This window comes from Bison bison, unplaced genomic scaffold (assembly GCF_000754665.1).
Source record: "Bison bison bison isolate TAMUID 2011002044 unplaced genomic scaffold, Bison_UMD1.0 scf7180017864194, whole genome shotgun sequence".
Classification (NCBI taxonomy): Eukaryota; Metazoa; Chordata; class Mammalia; order Artiodactyla; family Bovidae; genus Bison; species Bison bison.
In genome coordinates, this window is record NW_011494766.1 from 1598814 (window position 1) to 1609785 (window position 10972).

Sequence of the window (10972 nt, forward strand, 5' to 3'; positions counted from 1 at the left end):
CTGTACATTTAACTCGTGGATCCCCAGGATGTTCTCTGCTGCCATATGGAAGCTCCCTCATGGGCCAGTCCCCAGTGAAATGGGCCTGCAGGTTTGGGAGGAAGGGAAGCCCTGGAGCGTATGCGCGGGGTTGTGACCGGAGAGGTCATTGGATGGAGCGGAGGACAGCAGGTGACGATTGGCCCTCCATCAAGAACGCGCTAGCTTGGCTGGATATTTTGCTATTTGCCAGCCATCATCCTTGCCTCCGGTGGGCCAGGTCTATTTACTACTTTTGGATTTTATGGTCCAGTGGGTGGGTCACAGTTGGGTTTCTTTAGAGCAGGGAAGGGAACGTGTCTGGTTAAAATACCTACCAGGTGCAGGCCCGGTGCTGGGCTTCCACTATGGTAGATCCTAACTCCATCCTCCCGGCCTCTCGGTGGCACTTCCCCTTCTCCTTCCTTGGTTACAGATGAGGAAACGGAGGCTGCAGGTTAATAAATGCTGTGTCCACACCTGCCCATTTCTTCCACCAGCCTCATCCATCTGTTTGGACCTGAGTGTACAGGACACGAAGTCCATTGTCTGAGTCCCTGCTGCTCTCTGTGCAAACACAGAGAACAGGTGTGCAAAAGATGCTTCTTGACATAAACATAAGGCTCAAGCTGGATGCCCTGGGGGAACCTTGGTGCTTTTAGGGCAGGAAGTCAGTCAGTGTTGATTCATTGGCCCGCAGATACCCAGGATGGAAGTCAGACCAGAGAGCGAAGGTCCTACTCTGTGACCTGTATGTCAGTTCTTTCTTAATTGGAGTATGATTGCTTTACAGTGTTGTGTTCATTTCTGATGTAGAGTGATGCGAATCAGCCATATATATATACGGGTATCCCCTCTGTCTTAGACCTCCCTCCCAACGCCTCACCATCGCATCCTTCTAGGTCATCACAGAGCACCCAGCTGAGCTCCCTGTGCTGTGCAGTAGCTTGCCACTAAGTCCTTTCTTGCTAACACAGATGGAACCCCCAACTGAAGTGGGAAGGCATAGTAGCTGAGTGGCCCCCAGGCTCTGGGCAGGGGGCCACCTGAGCCCTCCTTGGCTGATGCCCAGGGCGCGTTTCTTGGTGATGGAGTCTCTCCAGCAGCTCTTGCATCATTCTTTTCGGGTCTCGCAGTACACATTGGAGGCTCGCTGAGAAGGCCTCCGTCCCCCAGTCACAGACCCCACGGTGAGGCTGTCGGCGAGCTGGCACAGGACCCGAGGGTGTCACCTGAACCCCCACAGGGCCCTTTGGTTGAATCACAGAGTCACCCCTGGAGGGGACCCTGGCCCCAGACACACACTGGAGATGGATTTTCTTAATCTCTAGTTGAGTAGAGGTGCATGGAACGAGATTCTAGAATGTCTTGGGTTTTCACAAGAGTCCTTCCTGGGGTCTCACCAGACTCTTGTTTGCTTCAGCGGCTTCCTTTTGTGTAAGCCGCACAGTGACTTGAAGAGTAACCAACACACTACCTTGCTCTGCAGAAGATGGCCTCTGTCCAGCCTTGGCAGGTCAGAGGAGTTGAAACATGCTGTTTATCTCTGAGTTATCAAGAGACGGCTGTACAGTTTGAACAAGGGAGCAACTTTTTTCAGAAAAATGAAGTGTGGATGTCTTTCCAACCCATACTTAGAACACTTCTTCGCTTCCTTCTCTACTGTTATAAAGTTTATATTATTCCTGAACTCATGAATGCTGGCAACATCTTCAGAGATGTAGGTGAGCTGAGACTTGTAGATGTTTACCGGTTTAAACCCATCAAACCTTGCTAAAAAACATCCACCTTAGAGTGAGTAGTCATTTATATCAGGGGTACGTTTGATTCTTAATGTCCACTTCACTCATTATTAGATTCTTTTCAAACATCATACTTTTCCTGAAGTGTCAAGCATAGTTGAAAATACCAGAAACACCGTTCATGTTGAAAGACTTGGGCCTTTCCGAGGGGGTAGGGGGCGGTGTTTGACACCAAGTTTGTGTTCTGCATTTGGGTGTACTAACTTGGGGAAGTGGAAGCTCAAACATTTATCTCTGTGCCTAGCAGAAGCTGAGTGGCTTCTAGAACTAGTGAGATTCCAGCTGGATTTTTATTTTCTTTCACTTCCTTCATTGTGATGGTTTTGGGAAATGCTCTCCAGTGTGTTTTTGCTGTCATTCTGCAGGCCGTCTTGACCTACCAGTCCCAGCTGGGATTGTTTATCTTTGGATGTTTTGGGGATACTAGACTTTGGTCATCACATAACACCCAGCACATGAGCCAATCCACTGTCTTACCTGCTGACTTCTCTCCTTGGGAAGTGGTGTTGATAGAGTCCATGCCCCTACTGGAGTCGTTTCCCATAGTTATCAAACTGTGCTTCACGTTGCGTTTCATAACTGCAACCTTGATGGACCCCAGCCACGTGGTGCACACGGGCAGGTGGTAAGAGTCGTGCTTTTCAGATAAGAAACCCAGGGCACAACTGCAGGTAAGCAAATGGCCCAAGTTCACCTGGCTGGTTATCAGGGAGCACTGGCTACAATTTAGGTTTCCAGACTTGCAGTTCTCTGGGCTCCTCTGCCTGAAGCACGTGTGTTTTATCACCTAGTTCCTGGTGCGTGATCTGTGGGTTTTGATCGTTGTCAAGGGTTTCTAAGAAAAGGATTCGAGACCTAGAGTGATGACAACAGTTAGGTGAATCGTCTGTAATGCCCAGCCCTGGCAAAGCTTCATCTAGCAGAAGGGGCTTGTTTCGGAGCCCATCTTCACAAGTGCATCAGACTTTGCAGGAAACACAGGCATTCACACGTGTTCCTACCACGGCTATTCTTTACTGTGAGAGGAGTCCGTGTCTGTGCAGCTGAGAGACTTAGGGTGGTAGGTGGGGAAATAGATTATAAAAAGCCAAAAGGTGTTTGGAGTTTGACACACTCCTGCTCAGGGGAGAGGTGCTGAACGAAGCAGGGGAGCTGAGAGCATGGGCTGAGGCATCAGACCAATGGGGCTTGAGTCCTGGGCACCACCACCACTTCCCAGATGTAGGACTTGACAAGTTATTTAGCCTCTTTGAGCCTCAGTTTCCTCATCTGTAAAGTGGGGAGAGTGATAACCCGTACCTCCTGGGGTAGTTGCAAGGGTTAAATGAGATACTGTGTACAAAGCACTTAGGCAGTGCCCGTCAAACCATAAGCCTTAAGTTACCACTCACTGTAATTTACAAATCAGGGTCCCCAGGAAGTGATGAAATCTCGGATAACCACGGGGCTTGGAAGAGAACCCCACAAGGTAAACCCCACACCTGGGTAGCCATTGCTGTCACTCTGTCACCCGCAGGACCTCTGTTTGAGCTGGACATGAATGGGCTGCCCTGTTTGGAGACCCCAGGGCCAAGCCTGAGGTGCGCATGTGCCGGAAGCACATGGAAAAGAGAGAAATCCAGGGAGGAATTTCCAGCAGCCCTGGGAAGCTCAGGGATTCAGCACTGTTCAGCAGGTCACATTTTTCAAATTTTTGCCCTTAGCCTGAGAACTTAATTCATTCTGCAGCAGATAAATGAGCACCCAGAGTGAAAGTCATGGGCTGTGTCACTCAGGGACATGGCCCAGGCAGTCAGATAGAAAAGCTGATTCTCTGGAACCTCGGAAGGCTCAGTGGGAGGCTTTCTGGACGGTGAATGACTGCAGGGTGAAATACTTTCTTCTGGGGAAGGATCCGAGTTTCGAAGCTGTCCCAGGAGCACAGGGGACTGCTCCCTCAACCCTCCCCCCTCCCCCAGGCCGGGCCTAAATCACATCCACCTCTGCTTCCTTTATCTGAGATGCTCATACAGGGCTCCTCCCATGTCCCTTCGAACTTCCCAGGAGGCTCAGTGGTAAAGAATCCGCCTACCAATACGGGAGATACGGGTTCAGTCCTTGGGTTGGGAAGATCCTCTGGAGGAGGAAATGGCAACCGACTCCAGTGTTCTTCCCTGGAGGAGTCTGGCAGGCTACAGTCCATGGGGTCGCAAAGAGGCAGACACAGCTGAGCAGCTGAGCACACACACATGTCCCTGCAAGTGCAGGCTGGCTGGCTGTGGGTTCCAGGGTACGAAGACTGTCTCCCCCAACTACGCCCGCCCCACCCCAAGTCTCTGAACTCTGGGGAAGATGACTTTTCAATAAGGTGCTCAGTCGCTCACCTTCCCTGGTGTGTGTCCAGCACCTGGGGAAGGCCCGTGTCTCCCCTTTTTCTCTCCAGACAGACCCCATCCTGCACAATGCAACCGGGCCGTGACCTCTTGCATCTCAAGAAAGGCATGCCCCCACCCTCTCCTGCACACTTCCGGCCTATTGTCTAGTGAAGCTGCCAGCCCTCCGCTGGTCCCTAACTTTGGGTGGCCTCTGGTTTCAGAAACTGGGAGGGCTTGTCATAAATCACACTCTGTTTCTTTGTAAGAACTTGGCCGGGCATAGTAGGTGGCTGCCAGGCTCATTAAGAGATGTCTTAACTGTTTTCAAGAGTGATCTGAAAGGGCGGTTTCCTTATTATTTTCAGCTGAAGAGCTCATTCCTGAGTCCCATGCAGCTCGGGCAGCCCGAGGAGGGCAAACTGTGTCCACTTGACATTTATCCCAGATTGGGAATGAAACTCAGGTCGGGTGTCACTCACCCACCCCCAATCCTGGTCAAGGGGACTGACTTGAACTCAGGAGACGTGGTTTTCTGTGTTCATTTTCGCTCTGGGCCTCAGTTTCCTCCTCTGTAAAAGATGGAGGGCTGGACTAAGTGGGTAGTTTCCAAACAGCGTTCTGTGGAACCGTGGACTTGCAAGGAGGATTCCAGTGGTGAGATGGGGTCCTCCCCGCTCTGTCTCAGGCTGAGCAGTTGTGCCTGTATCTCTCTAATACCTGGTCCTTACCCCAGTGTTAGGGGAAGGAGGAGGAGCGAGTTTCCTTGGTGGGAAAAGCATCTGGAAGTAGCTGACATAGGGTGCTTCCAACTTTAACTTTCTCTGATCTGTGGTTTCTTTTTTGTGGTGGTGGTTTTTAAACCCGGCTTACAATGGCCATACCTAGATCCCCGCCCCTCCTCTGTCCTCCAGAATTCCCATGTAGGGGGTCACTTTCTCACCTGGTCCAACCCCGACTACCTTCCCTCAAGCCCCTCCAAACATGTACCTGTTGTCTGTGATGTTAGTACTGGTGCGGGTCTGCCCCCAAACCAGGCTTTTCTCTTTTGGAGTTGCCTGCCGCCCCCTGGGACTGGTGTTCTGTGTGATCATTAAGAAGGTAGGTAGTGGAGATGGCCCTGAGCACAGGGGCAGGGAGCCAGCGAGGCTCTGCCCCCTGTCAGCTGACCTCTCCCGACCCCAGCTCTCCTGCCTCTAAAGTGATTATGAATGATGGATTTATGAATGATGGTATCTATCTTGACAATCTCCTAAGATGCTGATAAGACAGCTTATGTGAAAAGGGCTTTGGAATCTAATGTGATTTGGAGATAAGCGGGGAGAGGAGGAAAGGGCGGTGGTGAAGAGAGATGGGCTATGAGGGTGTCAGACTCAGATCCCTCTGCTGGGGAAGGTAGCCTCTGAGGGTGGCCCCCAGTCTGGATCACTTTGACCAAGTTCTCTAGCCTTCTGGAAGCAAAGCAGTTGCTTTTTCCATCTCTCTTTTCATTGTGATATGACTTACATACAATCATATGTATAGATTTTAAGTGTAGAGTTTGATCAGATTTGACAAATACCATCAGATTTGGTCATATTTGTGTGGCTTCTGTAACAAATCACTAAAAATAACAAATTACTAAAATCTTACTAAACTGCTAAAATTACTAAATCTTACAAATTACTAAAATTACTTTCAGCAATAAGTTACTAAGAATAATAAATTACTAAAATCTTAGTGGCTTTAGACAGCCAGATATTTTATCTTATAAGTTCGACATAAGTCTTAACCAGACTAAATCAGGATTCAGCAGGGGAGGGGCCCCAGGGGGAGGGAATTTGTTTTCCTGTGTTTCCCAGTTTCTAGAGGCCACCCACAGCCTGTGGCCCCTTCTTCATCTTCAAATTTCAAAACCAGCCACGCTGAGTGGAGTCCTTCTCATACTGCATCCCTCCACCCTCCTCCTCTACATTTCTTTTTCTTTCTTTTTTGGCTACACCACGTGGCTTGTGGCATCTTAGTTCTCTAACCAGGGATCAAACCCGTGCCCCCTGCATTGGAAGGGCAGAGTCTTTAACCACCGGACCGCCAAAGGAGTCGTACCCCTCCTCTTCTACTTTTAAGCACCCTGGTGATGACACAAGCCCTTTGAATAATCCAGAATCATCTCCCAGTTTTAAGATCAACTGATTAGGAACCTTAGTTCCATCTACAACTTCCTTCCCCTTTGCCATGTAAGCTGGCATGTTTTATAAGTCCCACAGATGAGAGTCCGGACGTCTTTGCAGGGCTGGGGGGCATTCTTCTATCTGCCATACCTGTGCAGCCTCCATCCCAATCAAGACATTGTCTTCACTCCAGAAAGTTCTCTTGTTTCCCTTTTGGTCACTTCTCACTCTCCACCCACCCCCCTGCCCAGAGGCAGGCAGTTTTGCTGTTACTGACAACTCATGCACTACACTAGTTTTATTTGGAAGGGTTACCTCAAACCTGCTGGGTGGAGTGCAGTGAAGTTTGGAGAAGTGAAACAGTCTCTCCGTGACTCTTGGTTCTAGGTTTGGGGAACAGTGCAGGAGGGGAGAGCAATTCATTGAAACACATTCGAGGAGAGCAGCGGGCAGGTAGCCATGAAGAGCCTGAGGGGGTTGGGAGCCAGTCCCTGCCTGCTCTGGTCCAAGGTCCCACCTGCTTCTGGAAAAATGGTCCAGAGGAGGGCGCCCCTTTCCCCTCCCGGGCCCTGTGAGGCCCTTGTGACAGAAGGAGGTGGAAGGAGCAGGTCTGTGAACGGTGTACAGGAGCTGAGCTCACTGCCTCTGGGTGACACCAGGCACAGCCTACCCCAGGGAGGCGAGGGATGAGTCTTAGCTCCTCTGCATGCCGTGGCTTTCACTTCTCCTGTACAAGGTCCTCTCCTTCCAGCATGTCTGCTGAGCTTCCCACTCAAGAGACCTGAAAGTTCTCCTCTGTCCTCCCCTTGCTGCTCTGCCGCCCCCAGCGCCCCAGCGTCCTGGGAAGATGCTGTGTGTCACAGCGCCAGCATCTCAGGGGTGCTCCCACAGGAGGCACGTTATCTCAAAGACCCAAAAGCTTCTCCTGATTTCTGAAAGGAGTGATAGTAACAACTTCTTCATTGGAGACGGGCGGTGGAGGGTGTTAGGTGACAGGCACAGAAGTTCACTCACGCTCCCAGCCCCTCGTCAGGTCAGCCATCGGGATTGTCACTGTGATTAGCTTGCTGGGTCTTCGTAACCATTCATGAAGGGCATACCCTGTTACGATGCCCATTTGGTAGATGAGAAGATTTGCATTTCAGAGATGTCGTCACTTTCTAAGGTGGCACTGGCTTGTAAGCGGTGGAGCCGAGGCCTGTTCTGACTCCGGAGGTTGTTCTCACCACTGAGCCCCTCAGGTGATGGCTTTGCTGTGGCTTTTTCTCGTGATAGTTGGTTAATGGTGGTGCAGAACCAACTCATTCTGTGGGCACTGTGCTAAGCGCTTGGTGTGCACCTCAGCAGCCTTTCTGCGTGGGTTCAGAGAGGTTGAGTAACTTGCTCAGGGTCCCAGAGCTGGTGGGTAAGGGACCCCAGCCTCAAACCCTGGAGGTCCAACTGGAAAGCCTGCCCTACTAACCCTCCGTTAAGATATGTTTCCTTCCACTGAGGCACTGGTATGATCTCTCTCCTCAGTTCTTGCTGCGAGGCATCATGGGGTTTGCCCGTCTTCAGTTTTTTGATGTCCAGTGCCCGAGAATCAGCTGGGTCTCCCTTCGCATCTTCTAGCACCATCCTTGTTTGACATCAGTTTTCTGGGCTTACTTGTATCACCGTACCCCACTGTCCACTTTACCATTTCACTGACCACATTTTGTTTACAAAGCAGCGTCAAATCCTTGAGGGACTGAGGACTGTTACAAATAACGCAAAATAAATACACTGGCCATTGCAGAAACATATATAGAAGCATGTAATCCTCTGTATCTTGCCCTCCTCTCATTTTACCAGAGGCCTCCTTGCCCTGACCCTGTCCAGTGACATCTGGCTGGATGCGAAGCAGTGTTTGTAGTAGGTGTTGGGTGTGCACTGTTACACTCTTACAGGTGACAGTCGGTGGGCTTTGGCTATTCACTGACTTAAAGTGCATTTGTTTTCCTGCATGACCAGATTGCCCACAGATGTTTTTTAAGTTGCCTTCATACCATGGGAAGACAAATGGGGCAGCAACTGAACTTCATTGCCCTGAGCAGCCACCTTCCCGCAGTCTCCCCGTGACCCCTGTGGCTGAGATGTTGTGTGACGTCTCTGGGAGGAAAATGTCATCACTGTGTTTGGGTGGCTGTCGGTTGAGGTCTTTCTTAGTCCCCTGCACATCTCCTTTTGTTTGTCTGCAGACACATCGGCTCTCAAAGAAGTGAACAAGTAGAACTTGCTTTTTCACGTGTGAGCAGTTTTCCAGAGTGAACGTATGTTTTCCTTACCAAGCTACCAGTTTCACAGGGCACAGACTCCTTTTTGTTCATTGTTGTTTCTCCTCTAACAGGCATAATGCCCAACTCATGACAGATGTGCAGTAAATAGTGGGTGGCGGATGGATGGATGAGTGGATGGAATACTGGTTGGATGGATGGGCAAAAGAGAAACCTAAAAGTAAAGGGCAGTGGAGGGCTTCCCTGGTAGCTCAGCTGGTAAAGAATCCATCTGCAAGAGACCCCAGTTCGATTCCTGGGTGGGAGTGATCCCCTGGAGAAGGGATAGGCTATCCACTCCAGTATTCATGGGCATCCCTGGTGGCTCAGTTGGTAAAGAATCCACCTGCAATGTGGGAGACCTGGGTTCGATCCCTGGGTTGGGAAGATCCCCTGGAGGAGGGCATGGCAACCCATTCCAGTATTCTTGCCTGGAGAATCCCCATGGACATAGGAGCCTGGTGGGCTACAGTCCATGGGGTCTCAAAGAGTTAGACACGACTAAGCAATTAAGCACACACACACACGCATACACACACACATAAGCACACGCGCGTGCACACACACATAAGCACACACGAATGCATACACACATATAAGCACACACGCGCGTGCACACACACATACACACAAGCACACGCACGTGCACACACACATACACACACACGGCAGTGGGGCACGTGAAAGCCTGGAGCTTGGCTTAAAGAGCAGGAGTGATGGAGGGTGACACACAGAATGATAAGGCCACGCAGGAGGCAGGCAGGGGGTTGGAAACTGGCATTTGGGAGTGGCTGAAGAGAAAATGTTAAGACCAGGGAGCACAGGTAGGAGGGCTGTATCCTGTGTTGTACATAAGAAACAACCAGAGGTGAAGAACAGGGAGAGGGAGAAGGGCAGGATTGAGCAGAGCTCTGTGGGCAAGTGACACGGACATCTGTCAGTGTACCATGTGGACTAGTGGCTGGAAGAGGGGCCACAGTGGCTGAAGTTGCGTGTCGGCAGATGGACACGCAGTGGCTTTCGGGGCGGCGGGCTGCTCAATCAGGCTCAGGGTGTGCGGGGGTGAGAGGTGGAGGAGTCGAGGGGCTTTGTGAGGCTGATAAGAGTTTGGTTTTTTCTGGGATTTCAAGCTTAGGGTTACCTTCTGTAGGGAAGTGCCATCTCTCCAAATGGGGGAGGAAGTGAAATTGGCAGAAAGCTCCAACCCGGAGAAGCAAATACATTGTTTGGAGCTTTGTTTTATTCCTCTGGAAATTGACCGTATTGTATTTTTATGTAAATAATCCACAACAGCGTGGTATTTGCAAAGGGGTGAAAAGAGAATGCTCGTAAATGAAGTTGAGACACCATATTGTGTTTTCACATCAACAATGTATACTATTGCTTGCAGTGGGTCCAAAAAAAACAAGTGCGTATCCAAGAGGCAGACTACCTGTTAACTGTAAGCTTGTTCCTCTCTACCTGCCCTTGAAGACCTCATTTGAAAACCACCTTTTCCATGAAGATCTTGGGATCACTCCAGACCTATGTCATCCTTGCCAGCTCTGAACATCTATAATATAATTGTCTTTGTAGCTTCTGGAGCACTTGTTACACGTTTCAGTCTTCCTTACAGGCATGTCATTGTAATCTGGTGTGGAGCCCTAGAGGGGCGGGTTGCATGTCTTACTTATCTGTATATATTCATAGGGGTTTGCAAAGAGGAGGGTTCGTAGATGTCCTTCAACACGACTGGCCGTGCAACAATTACCAAAAATACATTCTGCTTTCATTGTTACTGGAGTTGACATCTGTGTGTGTTGGGAGTTGTGCTTAGTTAGCTAAAATCTGCCCACCACCCCCTAGCAGGCTTCCCAGGCCGGTATGGCTTCTTCAGCCAAGACGTGACAGTTTTCTCTCAAAGCTCCTTGTAGACGCACTCAGGCTGTCGAATCGAGTGAATGACAGTGCAGAAAACAGTGTTGAACCTCGGTCCAAACTGAGATAGGTTTTCAGGTTTTGTGTCTGGCCCCGATCCTCGTGAGGTTTTGGTGTCCTGAGCGGGATTCAGTGACGGGTGTGTCACAGTGTCGGTCCGATCCTCGTGAGGTTTGGTGTCCTGAGCGGGGTTCAGTGACGGGTGTGTCACAGTGTCGGTCCGATCCTCGTGAGGTTTGGTGTCCTGAGCGGGTTCAGTGACTGGTGTGTCACAGTGTCGGGAAAAACCACGGTTTCCCTTGGCAGCACTCCTTTTTCTGCCGGTTGACAGAAGACAAGAAGTCGGAGAAATTCTTCAAGGTTTTCTATGACCGAATGAAGGTGGCCCAGCAGGAAATCAAGGCAACAGTGACCGTGAACACCAGTGACTTGGGAAATAA

The 10972-nt window shown here is 50.3% G+C and overlaps 1 protein-coding gene across 1 annotated transcript in view; it reads left to right on the forward strand.

Moving 5' to 3' along the window:
- The window catches only part of ITPR1 (inositol 1,4,5-trisphosphate receptor, type 1), a 355741-nt gene that overhangs the window by 262636 nt on the left and 82133 nt on the right, over positions 1-10972 (forward strand). The window contains exon 42 of the mRNA XM_010844129.1: positions 10839-10970. Within this exon, the coding sequence (XP_010842431.1) occupies positions 10839-10970 (132 nt within the window). The remainder of the gene's footprint in view (positions 1-10838; positions 10971-10972) is intronic.